The 16,748-nt window shown below is 40.6% G+C and overlaps 2 protein-coding genes and 1 non-coding gene across 3 annotated transcripts; 1 reads left to right on the top strand and 2 right to left on the bottom strand.

Annotated features, from left to right (window-relative positions):
- Nucleotides 1-2,462: 2,462 nt before the first annotated feature.
- Nucleotides 2,463-8,144, bottom strand: b4gat1 (beta-1,4-glucuronyltransferase 1). The gene is made up of 2 exons (XM_085147118.1): nt 6,543-8,144; nt 2,463-4,708 (listed from the first exon to the last, which is right to left on the bottom strand). The coding sequence occupies exons 1-2, from the start codon at nt 7,644-7,646 to the stop codon at nt 4,517-4,519; spliced, it is 1,296 nt and encodes a 431-aa protein (XP_085003244.1). The 5' UTR covers nt 7,647-8,144; the 3' UTR covers nt 2,463-4,516.
- A 34-nt stretch (nt 8,145-8,178) lies between these two features.
- trnas-gcu (transfer RNA serine (anticodon GCU)) lies at nt 8,179-8,260 on the top strand. Its single transcript has one exon. It is a non-coding gene; the product is annotated as a tRNA-Ser (tRNA).
- Nucleotides 8,261-9,581: 1,321 nt separating this feature from the next.
- On the bottom strand, nt 9,582-13,208 carry pfdn2 (prefoldin subunit 2). Its single transcript, XM_085147165.1, has 4 exons — nt 13,075-13,208; nt 11,970-12,058; nt 10,773-10,896; nt 9,582-10,637 (listed from the first exon to the last, which is right to left on the bottom strand). The coding sequence occupies exons 1-4, from the start codon at nt 13,153-13,155 to the stop codon at nt 10,446-10,448; spliced, it is 486 nt and encodes a 161-aa protein (XP_085003291.1). The 5' UTR covers nt 13,156-13,208; the 3' UTR covers nt 9,582-10,445.
- Between the last annotated feature and the right edge of the window lie 3,540 nt (nt 13,209-16,748).

Here is a 16,748-nt window from a genome sequence, read left to right as displayed (position 1 = left end):
GCATGTAAAACAAATGAATAACCTAACTTAAATGCATGAGTACTCTAACTCAAAGATTTTTGCTACATTGGTAAGGCCTTGCTGTTGTGAGTAATAGGGAAGTCGCGATGAAGTGAGTGGAAGGCAAAAACAAAGCCTTACTTAATAAAGCTGGTGATGACAAAGTGTGCGTCCAATGAAAGCTGATCTAAAGTCATAGCATGGCATTGCGTGCCACTTGCCCTCGTGTGCCTGGACCCAATAATGAAGGCTTAGCCACAAAATGCCACGGCCCCTCGCACAGTTGTCGAGTGCTGAATGTCACACGTGCTCCACTTTATCAACCAACAGATGGCCGGTTAAACCATCAACGCTCGAGCGAGGTTGAAGCTGGGCACAATGATACTGACGTGTTTTATTTTCCTCATCACCTTTCTTTTTTTTTTCGTTTATCAGGATATAATGAAGGCTCTCCTGGGAACCTCACTGGCCATGGGCGTCATTGCAGAGGGAATTCAGTCCATATGAAGCAGAAGTCACACAGAGAACTCATTAAACTCCAGTGTAACAGAGATCTTAATTACTAAGTAGGAACTTTTAATTGGATTCTGTCCCAGCTCACCTTGTAATCACCTGTCACATGCTGTTGGTGCAGGGATGGCTTTAAAGCCTCCCCATCTTAAACCCCGTTACACCACAGGTTAGAGTCAACTAGGTCAAGTGTTTTGGAGAATGATACTCCTCTGATAACTCGCAGTTTTCTCACTTTGAGCGACACATATAAAGGTTTTACATAACGTCACGCACGCTCTGAGTTCAGACGGGCGAAGCCTGCTGTGTTTGAAACGCTTTACTTGGACATGAAGTGTTGCAGTTATTTTCAAATGATGCTTCTGGAAACTCTGTTGACATTAGATGTCATTGCAAATCCCTCTGGTGAAGTTAATTGATTGGGTTTGAGCAATTCCAAGTGCTCAAAGAACCTTCGCATGACTGAGGGTGTTTGTTTTCTTACTTACAATTTGTTTTCAAATTACTTTTCATTTGAAACCTGTACACAAACAATACAAGAAAAAAATGTAATAATATTTAATTACTATTTATAAAAACTGGTGGTATAAAAACACATACAGTAAAGTTATTTATTTTACAGTTTTGTAGGGTGAATGAATGCATTTTTAAAAAATTCAGCCCAAGTGAGTCTTTACTCGTCTTATAACAGAAGAATTTGGACCCATTTTTTATGCCAAATAAGCATTTCAGTTTAATAAAATAAAAGACATAAATGATAATATATATACATGTTTAATTTTGAAGTATTTTGTACATTATTTCATATCAGTGACCTTCCCTGATTTGTAAAGCGACTCATTAAAGGAGCATTTCCTGAATTCTTTCATTTTTTTAAAAAAAGAGTCTAATATCCACTCGTTATTGCGATTGTTGTCTAATCCTTCAGTGCGTGATGAAGTTTGACTGAATGCTTTACAATATTTAAAAAATTGTCAGGGTCTCGGGGGTGGTGTGGGGGCTAAGACAGGGGTTGGAGGCGAGAGGCAGGGCACTCTGTGGATAGGTGCCAGTCTGTCACAGGGCTCACTACAGCTCAGTTACATCTAAACAATTATTATTTTTGTCCAGTAAAGCTGAATTTTAAGCATGTTCACAATGTGGATGCTGTTACATTTCCTTTGATTTAATGAAGTCCAGTCTGAACCTACTGTAGGTTCAATAGAAAAAAATTGATATTTTAAGTGATATCACTCTTACCCGTAAGTGTCACTAAATTAGAGCCATTAGCACAGATCCTTTCCCAATTTTTCCCAAATACCTCTTGGAGATGTTATATTTGTATTTCTCCCCTTTATGAATCAACAACCTTCGATATATAGAAACCTCTCGACTTTTGTTGAATTGAAAACTGACTGAATGGCCAAAAGGGATTTCTGAAGTTTCTACGTGTAGTATGTTTGCTAATGTTGGTAAATAGACTGCACAGGATTAAGGGTTATATATGAAATGAAGAAATTACAATATTAAGTGTTTTGCACACTTCCATTACACTGTCTTGTCTTGTTTTTTTGCACATTGCATTTTACATAGTCCTGTGTTTGTCTGTCATATGTAGGACCAGGAATGTTGTCTCGTTTCACTCTGTACTGAACCACTGTACATGTTTGAAATGACAATAACAGTCACTTGACTTGACATCTTCATGCAGCACATTTAGTGCTTTCGAACAAACAGACACTCTCTCAGTCACTGGAGGCAGCTCAGGGTTCAATATCTTTCCTAAGCCATGTGGGCTGGATGATCCAGGGATCAAGCCACTGACCTTCTGACTAGAAGACGACCTGCTCTACCACCTGAGCCACAGCTGGCTCATTCTTTCTTTCGCACTCTGAGTTTGTGATATAATCAGGTGTGATTTCACTAACTTACTCTATTCTTGAGTTAGAGCTAGAGTCAATCACAGTCACGGGTCAAATGTAAATAATCCAGGTTTATTAGAAATTTCAACAGTACAAATCAGGCATCATAGAGAAAAAATAAATAAATAAAAAAAACAATAAATTTCCAAATAAGGAAGAAACACTGCACCAGGAAAAAGCACTGCACCACATAATCACATAAGGTAACGTGTTCAAACAGAATCTGCTCCAAAAACGCTAAATAAATTATTTCATAGTGGTTTAAATTTGGTGCTACAGGTTATTCTTTGTGGCTCGAGGTCATAAAAAACTATTCCTGTTAACAAACAAGAGTTTTTACAATAAATATATCACAAACATGACGAGTGAGGAAGAAAAAACACGTCAGTCCGTCTCGAATCGAGAATTACATTTAAATTAAACACTTAAACATGTGAGTCAAACACATCTGAAGTGTATATGCATTCACTACAAACAAAGAAGAAGAGTGGTAGTCGAGGTTAATACTGTCTGTATGTACCGTAGTTACAGAATAAAGCCTAAGATCAAACATTTGCTGTCTTTTACTTCAATAGTAGCAAGAGAAGCAAACCTTTAACACCACAGGCTGCTCCTGTTTGTGGTTCACACTTTGATTATGCTTTATATGTGTGCTACATTAGTGCCTGTAGCTGCCTGCTCCCAACACACACTCCAGCTGAAGAGGTAAAAACAACAACAAAAATCTCTTGATAAATGTAGAGGGCTGCCAGCGTCAGATCCCCAGTGTTATAAATACAGCAGTTCTCCACAGTGTATGCAAAAATTTAGTGTTGTGCATAATCTCTGTACACAGGCTCCCACAGCTTTGTTCTCATGAGATGAACCCTTTCAGTCTGATAAGCACTCGCAGCCAAATGTGCTAACGGCCGTGCTGCGGAGCTGCTTCGCGTCCTGAGCACCAAACAGCGCCGCTGATGTGCGAGCGCTCTGCTGTTTTTACCACAGGCTGAAAACAAACCACAACTGGGACGCTCGAGCGATTGTTGCCACCTTGTGGTCAGAGCGCACTACTAGCTGACATAAATGTCTGAAACCAGGACAAACAAGTGAAGTTAAATAGTGTGAGGAGGTTTTTTTAACCACAGAAATATGTGTCAAATCAAAAGATGCAGATCCATCTGCTGTGACGACCTTGTCAGAATAAAGGAGCAGCTTTATCTTTAAACTAGTGTTTTTGCCCTTGGAGGAAATATAATAATCAGACCTTTCAAATCCCCAAAAGGAAGAAATGTAGTATTTTTAGCTTCTCTTCCAGTCAGAGGGCTGTTAGTGTTTGTATATATGTAGATGGAGAACTTGTTTCTGTACAGAAAGCCTGATTAAAGCATCTTCAGCATCGCTCTAGAAAACAACGCCGCTGCCTTCCTGCTGATGTCTCCTTGTAGACAAGTAGACCTTTGTGATGCTCCACCACCTTCCTACAAATGAACCTGCTCCATCAGTCTGCAGGAGAATAAGCTGGTCAGGAGCTCCACATTAAGCAGCTGGTCCTTACTGTTGGTCCCTGATGTATCAGCGAATTCATTTTTTCTGCCAGCTGCTGTCAAACACCACCATGCATGTTAACTTTAAACACAATGTCTGAAATGTAAGACGTTAAAACTTCATGTTACTCGCAGTGAAATCTAGGACTCTGCTCCATTTTTGAATCTGGACGAGTGTAAAATGATTTCCAAATATAGGATGCATTCCTTATGTGCTTTATAATGACCCCAAATGTTTTCTGAATGTGCATTTGAGTGAAATCGCAGTGAACTCCAGATTTTCTGCCCTGTTTCTCACTCTTGAATGATCATTTCTTTTTCTCCCATCTCAGCGAACACTCAGAAATCCCCAGGCAGCATTTCCCTGATGCTCATTTTCACAAAATTTGAAATAAACGCCTACTGTGCCACCATCACAAAAAAAAGGAAAATCAGAGAGAAACTAGGAAATTGATGTGCTGACTATGAAAGTTGGGCAGAAAGGGTTTTACAGGAAGCTAAATCTGGATACAAGAAGAAAGCGTCCGTCGTTTCAGCTCGACAGCGACGTCATCGGCGGCCGATGTCCTCGTCTTTTTTTCAGCAGCGCCGGGCGGAGGACGGATATTTGGTCTTCAGGCCCTCTTTGAAGTTGCGAAACAGAACCCGGTTGCGTTTGTTCTCCTCGTCTTTCCTAGCGTGGAACTCCCCCTGGATCTTGAAGCCGCGGTGCACCACAAAGGCAGTGCTCAGCACAGAGAACCTGTATCCGGCCACATGGAGCTCACAGGCCTGGAGGGAGATTAAACAACAGCATGAGGAGACAGACATGGGGGTGGGAAGTGATGAGAGCGAACGGGGGGAGGTGAGAGAAGATAATGACAGAGGAGACGGTTTTGGTATCGAGGGCAGAAGGCGTGAGAACAAAGGTGAGAGAGCGGACATGAGGAAGGAGAGATGAAATGTCTTCTTCAGGTACGAGGTGTCAGGGAGAGGCTGCGTGGAGTGATGAAACCGACAAAGGTGTGGAGACATTTCCACAGGGGAAAGGAGAAGCTTAGAAAAAGCAGGCCATGAGGTTTAGAAGAGACTACAACCAAAAACGATTTGTGTCGAGCAGATTAATTTAATTTAAAGGAGTCTTCACACCTTTAATACAGTACTTTCCTAAAGAACCTGTGAGAGGTCAAAGCTGATGCACCAGAGGCAGACGTCCTGATGATGATCTCGTCCTCGGTAAAGGTGTGTCCACAATCACGTGTTTTAATGTTAAAATGTGTACCTCTTACTGCATTTACATCCACGTCTGAAGTTTTAGGAAGCTTAAAACTCCATAAAAAAGCTGCTGACCCAGTTTTAGTCTGAAAAGTCCAGGATTATAAAAAATATATATTTTATGGGATTTCATCCTGCTCTGGGTCACGTCCTCTCCCACTACTGTGACTCATTAAACTTCATTTGTGATGACTCCTAATCTCTTGTCCATCTCCATGACCTCTTTACACTTTTGTGTTACTTTTAGTAACTTCCATTAATTTTCCGAACTGTTTATAGTGTTTATGTTAAATGATCTGCTATAATGACAAAGTTCAGCCAATTTGAAGGCAGGAAGTAGAAGCAACTTAAATAATAAGCGTGTGAGATAACAGACTTGTCAATAGCACAGCTCTATCACTAAGATATGGAAGAGTATTTAAATTAAAATAATGTTTAAAGGACAGTTTTTATACTTTCAGCTGCAGCCATGGTGGTGTTTAACAGAAGTTTAAAACAAAGACATTAGATACTGTTGGTCTGTGGGATCTCCAGCAATGGCGATGCTATTATTAGAATTGATTATCATTAGGGGGTAATCTCTAAACTTGAACTTAACTTGTTATTCTATCACAGGGCTAACACAAAAAGCTGATCCCACTCACAGCCTGAATCACCAATTAACCTGCATGTATCTGCAGGAGGGAGTCGGCGCAATAGTGATATTTATTGATAGTGTAAAGTTTCTTTAAAGGCAGAAAAATGACTGGTAGGATATATTTGTGCACATGCTTTTGAATTTAGTCTACAATTTAATTTAAGCAATTCATCTACAGAGTTTTGGACCTGGAAAAAAAAACTGAATCTTTTAGTGCAAACAGAAATAATAAAGAAAGTCCTTGATGATAGAAAAAGTGAAGAAAAAGCCTCCATGTGAGTAAAGATTGAATAAACTGCAGACTTCTGTCAAACTGTGTTTGCAGATTGTACAGAGTAGTAGTGCACCAAGTACTTCTTCCTATGAAAATATACACGACTTACAGTCAAATTAAAAGATTTAAATGCAGAGGTCAGCAAAGTTGTCGACCACTTTCCAGTTTTTTTAAAAATACAGCAAAGTATAAATACTGCTGACTTTGGTTTACTGGGACCTGGGCTTTTAATTTTAGAAGGCTGATTGTTCCAGCCACCAAACACCTGGAACAAGCTGCTGCTTCACTCCTTTAGTCTAAGAGCGATACTGATGCTGACAGTGTGTGGTAGCTCTCTCCTGTATGTTCAATGATTGTTGTGGTTTTGTATTTAAAGACCTCATGGGCTGCAGCTAACAGGCAGATCTTCTTGAAATCATGACCACCTTTCTCATACCAACCTGGCTGATACGATTGAAGCCATACTGCTTGAAGTTCTCATCGTAGAGAGGCACAGAGCGGTGCCCGATATAAAAGGGCTCCCAGGGGTCCACCCAGGTGAGCGTGTAGGCAACTTCCAGGGTTCCCGTCTCTCTGACGTGGCTGTTTACCCACTGTGAGTAGTTGGTGGGGGCCTGACAACGAGGACACAGCTCTTCATAAAAGGGCCGGACTTCACCGACCTGGTAGAGCTGAACCAGCTCTGCCTTGGTGGCTGGCATCTTCCTAGCGTGGCGGATCTCGAAAGCCGGTAGGACGAAGACCTCGTCACTCGCTGGCTCACGCTTGGCGATCATGGCCATGAACTGCTCATGCAGGTCGGCGCTTGGCATCATGTCCATGTCAATGACCAAGATGTAGGAGGACTCCGTGCCCCCTCTGGCGATGTTACGAAGAAGGTTGTTGGGGTAGGAGATGTTTCCGCTCATGGCATAGTTCTTGTACTTCTCCCCGTGAGACTCCAGTCTGGAGAACACTGAGGCACAGTCCTCAAGACCTGCAAAATGCTCACGGTCTTGCTCCGGGAAGCTGGCCATCTCTCCAGAGAGGCAAACCAAGTGGAAGTCCACCAGGGCTTGGATGTGAGGGCAGAAGAAGCTGAGAGCGTACACCAGAGCTGTGGCAAACTTCACATCTTGGCCGTGAGCAAATATGGCCACAGAGATGGGGTTCTGCCACCTCTCCAGCAAGGACTCCAGGTAGTGCAGGTTATTGATAGTGGTGTGTGTAGCTAGAGCCAGGATGTTGGAGCTGGGGTCAGATCCCGGCTTCTCATTCGTGGTGAAGTCACTTTTGATCAAGTTCTTGTACACTCGGTACTGCCCGCTGTTGTCAAAGATCCCGCCGGTGGACAGTGAGTACCTCAGGCGCTCCTTCCGCGAGTTTTTCTCCGGGTGGGCATTTTTCTTGGCCCCGGAGCCTCCGAAGAGCTCCGAGTATCGGTACCGCTGCTGCTTTCCGTGAAACTTGGACAGGAAGGACAGGTAGATGAGCTGCAGCAGCGCCACTATCAGCAGGGCGCTCAGCACTACTTTGAAGGCGGAACATTTCTTGGAGAGATGCATCCCAGACAGGCTGCAGGACACAAAGAGGTCCGAAAACCACAGCTGGATGCCTCTTACTGCTCTATTTCTGTCCCAGCTAGCGTCACCGACACTGGCGCCTCGGTGCTAACTGCAGCCTCCTCGGCTGGAAATGTAACGAATACTCGATCGCATGTTTTCCCGGTTAGTGGCAGCGCTGACCTAGATTTCCACACGACTCAGAAAAGAACAAATAAAGTGATCATCCAGTTTCTGTGATCTCCATCAAAGCACAGCACAGTTGTCAGCAGTCTGCTGCTGCTGCGACAGCGGCGCACACCGATGTGTTATAACCGTAATGACGGACGCAAAGGCGCCACTGAATTTACTCCTGGAGAAGTGTTTGCGCTTGTTTTTAATTTGTCCTAAAGGCCAATGTGTGAACCCGTGGATGTTCTAATTACGGTGCCACGTTACGTGAGAACGAAGTCTTTAGAAATAAGCCAAATAAATATGGACACCATTCTTCTATGTTGCCCTTGAATACAATTTGCTGTTGCGGTAGAGACATTCAGACGAGGTGGCCGAGTGGTTAAGGCGATGGACTGCTAATCCATTGTGCTCTGCACGCGTGGGTTCGAATCCCATCCTCGTCGGTATCTTTTCACTTTTTCCCACTTAATCCCGAATCACGTGTTTTGTCAGTTACGTAACGCCATATGTTTAAAAATAATCTCAGTTGCTCAGTATCACTTGCTCACATTAGTCCAAACGGACCATGAGGTTTAAATTACAAATGAAGGAGCTTCAATCAATCTGCCTCAATCCTATATAAAACCCAGAATGAATACTATAAAGTGTAGCTATATATATAGAGATAAATATAGATACGTGCAGATATGGCAGTGCACACAGACGCCCAGAGAAAATATCTCGCATTTTTTATTGTATTTGTTAGCTTTTCTTTTCCCCTGTCTTAGTTTACTTTAGTTTCCAGAGTTAATCTGATATTTTAAGGTTTATTTTTTTGCCTAAGAGTTTTTGGTGTGGTTCATTCTAGTTATCATTCTATAGTTATAATTTTTGTTGCTGTTGGTTTTGTTTTTGGTGGTTATTTGTCATAGGTAAGATAATAAGTTCACAAGCACACGGCTCTTTACCACATACTCGTCTCAACTAAACATAAGCTCCAGTGTCTTTTAATGTTTGACAAAACTAAACTTACAAAAATTATAACTAAAGACATTTTTTGTTTATTTTTTGGTTTAGTTTTGTAAACAATCAACATCCTGTCCATTTTTCTTTAAAGTGTGGTGTTTCAAAGTCCTTTCAGTTCCCCATACTAAGTTTTAATTTTTGTTATTTATAATTGCCTTGACAAATTAGGAGCAATCCAGAACTTGGACACCAAAATCTGTTGGCTGACCTGTGGTTTAGCTCTTTCTTTGCTTTAGAATGAAAGTGAGCACATAGATGGCTCGATGTACCTTAAAGGTATTATATCTTACTTTAACTGACGTGTATTTTCCTGTCGATACATTTTAGGTGTTTTCTGTACTTGATGAACAAAGTTATCTTCCTTTCACTGTGTCCAAAACCTTTGGTGAGTGGCAAACATTTCACTCTCCCAGAAAACCCCGAGGTCTTTTTATCAAAATTCCATACAAAAGACTTTCCCCATCTTGAAATCAGTCTTAGATCACCATGCTGAAGGATGTCTCAGTTTCTGAACGTCGTGATTTGACAGAGCTATAATAAATGATAGAGGTTTATCCTTTGAAAGCAGGTGCTGCACATACAGGCAAATATACAAACCATGTTATGAGCGGGACTCTTTAAACTAGTCCTTTTTCCTTCACCATTCGTGTGTGAGAACAATTTATGGTGCACTTCTGTTGAACCTCGTCTCATCTTGTTTAAAACTCTTGTTGGCGCCACTCGTCATGGAAGTGATGAGATGAATTGAGGACAGCAACAAAACACAACTGTGACATTTTTTATTCATGAGCATTAACAAAAAACAAAGGCCTTACAACACATTAACCGTGTGGACAGTGCTCAGGGGGTCCTAGGAGGCATTTCCTCAGTTATGGTGGGTTTTTATTATTAAGGTGTGACAGTTACACTTCCAGGTTCATCACCCCGAACACAAACCGACCTCATTCAGAGCTAATACTCTACATGGCTCATGTGTGGAGCTAAACAAGCTCAGAGGGAGGCTGAATGTAACGTGTCTGTTTTTAAATCTGATGATGTACTTAGAGTAAATTTAGATGTTCATGCTAAAGACGAGTGCTTTTTAAATGCCTTCATGGACATGAACTTTTGCTCAACTTGTTAATTATTTACAGCACTATGAAATCCAATTTTTGCACATCTTTCAAAATGATTTATTTTACTGGATGTTTCGATGTCCCATTTCTTCTTACTTTTTGAAATTACTCTTTAATTTTGGCCAAACACATTAGCACATTATCATTATTGTGTGGAAAAAACACTTTCGATAATCTTAAGACAGCAAAATCATGTTTTTAGCTGCTCCTGCGTGAGTGCGGGTAAATGTTCAGGTGGTTGAATTCAATCAATGAACTGATGTCACAGTATTTCAGCATTAAAAAAGGCAAACATAAGACAGCTTTAACTTTCACACTGAACATAAGGAAGCAGAATACACCTGCTGCAAATTAACAAGTGCGTTAGATTAAGCAGAGATTTCAGTAAACTTCAAATCCAGAGTTATCCTGCAAAGAGTTTGTTTTCCACCTAAACTGTGTGACTCCATCTACGTGTTCAGCACTGCAGAAATCAAAGGACCCTGCTGTCACTGTCCATGCTCACAACCTATGAAACTAAAACACCGGCTCCGCTTTTGGATCCGCCTCCTTCGCTGTCCCTGGAGGGAGCGGCTGACTGGCCCTTTTCCTCTCCTTCGCCCTCTCCCACCAAACGTATGTTGTAGCGTTCCCTGTACTCTGTGAGCTCCCGCCCTTTCGTCTGCATCTGTGAGTTGATGGACTCGATTATTTTGGAGATCTGTGAGGACAGAAGGAGGAAGAAAATTAAATTTTGAGTTAAAGTGTCTGAGTACAATATATGAAGCTATTAAACGCCAGAGCACTCAGTGTTTAAAGAAAAATTGTAAAATGCTCTCATTTCCTCTTCCATCACCTGTTCTTTGTTGTTTTCCAAGGCAGGTAGAACTTCTTTTACTGTCCTCTCCACCAACACTCCTCCTATTAGACGAAAGCATTTCCTCGATGGATCCACCTCCTTCAATGTGTCTATTACTAAGCTGAATAGAAAAACAGAAATGTTAAAAAGAAAACTAATTCAACTCAAAAGGTATCACAGGAATGCCTCAGCTAGTAGCTGACATTGTTATTCCCCAGACTGTAAAATATTTGCGGCTAAGAACATGTATTCAGTGTTACATTCACATGCACCACTTGGTCTACCCTAGGGCTTATTACGTATTTAGATGCTTATAATATCAGGCCATAAGTCTCAATTAACCTCCACATCCACAAGTCCACTAGGATCATAAATTTCATCATCAGACAGTGAGTGTGAGGGTCCATGTGTCTACGAGGACTTATCCACAGAGACTCTATTTCACCATGCACCGATCACACATGCACTCTGGGAGGTGAACTTAAAAGAAGTATAACAGGAATAACGACTCAGCCATCAGGTCTTCCACCAAGTATATTAATACCCATACAAGTATATCTGACACCTCATTTAAGCATTTATTTATTTTTTATATTTAAACGTTTTAAGATCAGTTACTTAAACTTAGTTACCAAAGTAACTGCTGCAAACCAGCCACCTGTTCTGGTTGTGCCAATGAACTGTTTGCAATCAGTACTGTTTGCAAACATGCAAACGTTTCCTAATACTGGAAGTGAGAAATAAACACTTGCTGTGTGTGTTTTTATATCATCTGTCTGCTTTGTCTGTGTACACGTGTGTGCGCACACATCGTACATTTGAGAAGGCACGCAGTAAAACCATAAAATAATTTAGCTGCTTCCCAGTGCGTGTTGCAAGCCATGGTCAGATGGATTAAACTCCACCATCTTGGACTTCTGCTCTGAGATCCTCGATGAGCTGGAGGGGCACTGGAGCTAGAACCTGAGCTAGAATTTGACGAGGACCTAGAGTCAAGGCATGACCCTTGATGCCTAGATAACGTCTATCGCCACTAGGATTTCATTCTGCTGTCGTAGCATCGGAGTCGTCAAATAGCATAACTGAATTCTGTATATCAATAAATCATGTTCAGTTCTCTCTTTCTTGAACTGCTGCATGAAACTTCTTTGTAAATGTAAACTGTTTAGAGCGGATCAGAAGGTTTGTACCGACCTGTGCTCGTTGATGTCCATCTCCAACTCTGCAGCTTTAGAAGCCATACTGCGCTGTTCCTGACGCATCCTCTGAAATGTTGCCACCACCTGCCACACAAAACCACAGTGAGCACCATCATGGACCAGCAGAGCTATTGTATATGGTATGTTATTTTTATATTCACGTTTCTTGGAGATGACTGGACATGTAAGCATGTCTGATCCACATATAGTTAAGGTGTAAAAGTCTATGTAACCTCACTTAACAGAAATTCACACATTTTCAGTAATTTTTTGGCTATATCATAAAAATAATGGCATTTTAATTTTGAGTAACTTAAACACCTCCTGGTGATCAAAACCAGTGAGCCCTGTTTCTACCAGTGGGGGCTGTGTGGAAACTGTCAAGGAATGTTCACATTAACAATTAACCAGACTTCACTAAAAACACATAAGTTCTCCACAACAACATACACAGCCATCACTATTTTCTGAGATGACTGAGGTATTTTAATATCCGCTCAGCATGAGTCTGTGATGGTCACTGCCGTGCTCTATGCTGTTCTGTGCTGCGCTGGGACAGCAGAGGGCAGCTGACACCAACAAACGCAAACTGATCCATGATCGACAGCCTGCAGGAGCATCACATGAAACCATTGCATTGATCACATTAATCGCTTTCCACATACTTTTGTTGAGAGCAGCTACACTGCAGGACTTTTACGGCAGACTCAGTTCATCGTTACAGGTACTTTATGAATAGCTGAGTAATGTGGCTTCACGTTGAGTCGGGCTGGGTGGTCTTCAGTTATAAAAATAGCATCTTCTATTCACACAGCCAAACCACCTCCTTACACACACGCGCACATTTAAATACGTCTAACAGCCATAAACCGCGCTCTAGAAGCGCACACCTGACCCCAGCTCATTATATGAACGCTTAAATCTTCATGTTTAACACCAGCTGCTTGTTAGAGAGCAGACCATGACGGTGATGGGAAGCTAACGTTAGCTTTAGCTATCCGGGACTCAAACTGGTGGCTGTAACTCCACCGCACACGGCCCAACGACAACAATATCAACGACTGTACCGGTGAAGCAGCCTGAGGTGGAGGTAAGTGTACCTGTTCAGCTGACGGGCCGGACTGTTTCCCACCGCTGCTGTTGCTGGATTTGCTACCCGTGCTGCTACTGTTGGCTGCCATCTTGGAAGGGTGTTGCTGCGAGGGACCCAGGAAAGACGTATAGGGCTGGTTTACGCGATTGCCTGTATAGAAATGAATAAACTAAAGTGTGACTTTTAATTATGGTATTATTTTTCTTTTAATCACTGTAGTATGTGAAATTTTGGACAACCTCACATTACTAGGCCTTCAGTATGGACCAATTACTGCATGGACCTTAAATTACATTGTTACACAGCCTATGTTGTTTTTATTGTGGATTATACAATTTTTATTTCACTCTATGGCGAATTCATTCCTTTATGAAATCCCATTTTAATGCCTTAACATTAGAGTTTTCCATATTATTTATGAGTGACTTATGCTGGGCATACACTGTGCGATTTTTTTGGCCCATTTTGAGCCGATTTTTGAGTCGTGCGACCGTTTTGGCGATCGGCCTGATTTTGGCCTTCATCGTGCGTCGTGCATCGTGTAGTATACGTGGGGTAACGAGAAGCGATTAACACCTCACGACCAGCTCCCGATCATCAATCGCTTGGTCGGGAGGATTTCAAACCTGTTTTGGGGGCTTGAGCACCTGCCCCTTTCCTGATGGGTGCCCAAAGTGCCCTTTTCTTCAGGCAATTAAAGTGCTACGTTTGTGCAGATTTGTGCAGGTAAAATGAGCGTTTGTGCTGCTATGGTTTCTGAGATATTAAACTTGATTTTATAGGTCATTCAAAGGTCACCATCCCCCAAGACTGCTCCAAAACAGACCAGAATTGTCTACTTTTTTAGTGCTACGTTTGTGCTACAATCCGTCCTCCTGTAGTAAAATCAGCGACATTTGGCCGTCCTGTTGCATTGAAATTTATACAGCCTATTTAAAATCTAAAACTTAAAATTGTTCGTAGCCTACTGTTGTTACCACTGTCCTGTTTGAAATGGATACTAACTGACTGGATGCCCATTAACCTTAGAACACCTGTTGTGTGTGTGTGTGCGTGTGTGCAGAGAGACAGCCAGGTTCATAATGGATATAAGAAAGTTTTTTCAAAAAAAGGAGCCACATTCAGGTAAAAGTGTAAAATCAAATGACCTGTGAATCAGGAATAATATTGGATCAGTGTTTCAATATTTATCTTTTATTAGATGTTCATGTGGTTTGGTTATTTGCCTTTTGGTTGAAAGTACACTGAGAGAGGACTTTTTGTTAGTGATCTTAATAGTATTTTTTCATATTAATATAATTTTTCATCTAATTGAATACAATCTATTTGTGTATGATTGTCAGTCCAAAGAGGGAGAGAGGAAAGAGGGGAACGTGAGGAGAAAGTACAAGGTCAGGAAGAACCAGGTAAGAAACAGACAGGGAACAGTGACAGGCACAACAGAAACTGTTAAACTGACAAAGAGAAAAAAAACTAATTTTACTCACACAATCAGGAAGTTGTGTTCTCCCGATATTAAAGCTGCTATACAGAATCTGCAAAACAAACTGGGTTGAAACATTTATGACCCTCTTTAACAACATTCCAACATAACATTATAATTGATTGGGGAGATTAAAATTAATGGTATATTTTTATGTGGTTCAGCCACAACTCTACTAAAACCTCAGACAGTAATAGGTAGGCCAACTTTTGGACCGTCCAGTTGTCTGTATGACTGCCGCAGTACGTACATCACATTTGCACACTATCAGAAAGTGCCAAACAGCCCTGGTACGTGTTTTGGAGTTTGCATGTGTTTTGGATTTTGTACGTGTTTTGGAGTTTGTACGTGTTTTGGATTTTACATGTGTTTTGGATTTTGCATGTGTTTTGGAGTTTACATGTTTTTTGTATTTTGTACGTGTTTTGGATTTTGTACGTGTTTTGGATTTTGCATGTGTTTTGGATTTTGTAAGTGTTTTGGAGTTTGTGCGTGCTTTGTCTCTAGGGGCCACCGTAGATAACACAGGTAATAATACAAATGAAAATTTGGAACAGTACAACAGTACAAGCTTGTATGAATCGGGAGTAGTTCACATTTTTTGATATTAAGAGATAAACTTGAAGCTTTATAGAAGATTGAGATAATACTTGAAGTTTTATCTACCATTGATTTATCTTTCAAAAAGATAGATGTATCATCTGCAAACTGACTTTGAACTCTTTATTAAAAATTGATATTCCTTGTATGTCGTTAGAATTTTTTATTAATAGTGTTAAGAAATAGGGCATCCTTATCAGATTCCTCGTTGCACCTTGAATCCAGGAGTCATTCCTGGATTCAAGGAGACCGTGCTACTGATGTCAGTGTAAAGCATTTCATCCATGTTGCAAAATTTACTTCCAAAGCCCAAAAATTCTGAAGCTTTTAACAAAAAGGAACGCTCGATTGTGTCAAAAGCCTTGAAGAAGTCCAGAAACAACACATAACTGTCTGTTGTGATAAATTTTCTGTAGTCTAGCAGGCAAAGACGCAGTCTAGTTTGGTTATGTATGTTTCTACCCTTCACAGAGGCTGACTGGCACTCATCCACTATTTTGGATAGCCCCAAATCCAATCTATTGGAGTTAATATGAGCTAGCAACTTGTATTCATTGCATAATAAAGTAATTGGTCTCCAATTATCCAGCAATAGTTTGTCCTTACTGGGTTTTGGAATTAATGTGATAACACCCCTTTTCATGGTAGACGACAGAGATGACCAGATGAAGTACATTCCAAAAAGGCATTACAAAGCAGTACCCTGATATCATTCCAAAAATGAATATAAAATTCCACTGTTAACCTATCCAGTCCTGGTGACTTTCCTTTTGAAGTATGCCCAATTGCTTTATCTAGCTCTGCAATTCTAAGTTTATCTTCCATGTGTTGCCAAAAAGTCTCATCAATTATTGTACTACTTGGCCTAATTATTTAAAAAAATGTTTGACAATCATCGAGTGAAAAGTTAGATTCATATAATTTCTTATAGAAATGTTCTATTTCCTCATTTATTTGTTCTTGGCTATCATTCCTAAGATTATTAACAAGTAGTTTATTGATTTTCTTTTTTGTTTGTCTTTGTTTTTCTAGGCCAAAGAAATAAGAAGTATTTTTTTTCGCCTTCCTCAAGCCAACGAGCTCTTGAGCGTATAAATGCTCCTTTTGCTCTTTCCAGATATAAACTATCCAACTGATTTTGAAGATTATTTAGTTTTATTTGTTCTTCTACAGATGGGTCTTCTTTTTGACGTAATCTGTTCATATCATTAATAATATCATGTTGTTCCTTTTTTTTTTACTTTTGAGATGCCTTTACTTATTTTTATGGCAACTTCTTTGATTTTAAATTTTAAACCATTCCCATTTACCCAAGGGTGACATTTCCAGTAGATTAATTTTGTTTTTTTTCATTGAAAAATTCCTCATTGTCTAGGAGGCTACTGTTAAACTTCCATGAATAGTTAGGGATATGCTTAACCCCACCTGGTTGAAAAGACATTGAAATAGCACAGTGGTCAGTCAGGGGTGATGCTGACATTTCACATTTAAGGACCTCATTTATCAGGTTAGTAGACATTAACCAAAAGTCTAACCTTGAACATTGACCATTATTAGCCGAATTGTACCATGTGAATTGTTTGACATTGGGATTTCTC

The sequence above is a fragment of the Neolamprologus multifasciatus genome, chromosome 3, assembly GCF_963576455.1.
Source record: "Neolamprologus multifasciatus chromosome 3, fNeoMul1.2, whole genome shotgun sequence".
In the NCBI taxonomy this organism is placed as follows: Eukaryota; Metazoa; Chordata; class Actinopteri; order Cichliformes; family Cichlidae; genus Neolamprologus; species Neolamprologus multifasciatus.
This window is presented reverse-complemented; position numbering and strand designations above follow the sequence as displayed.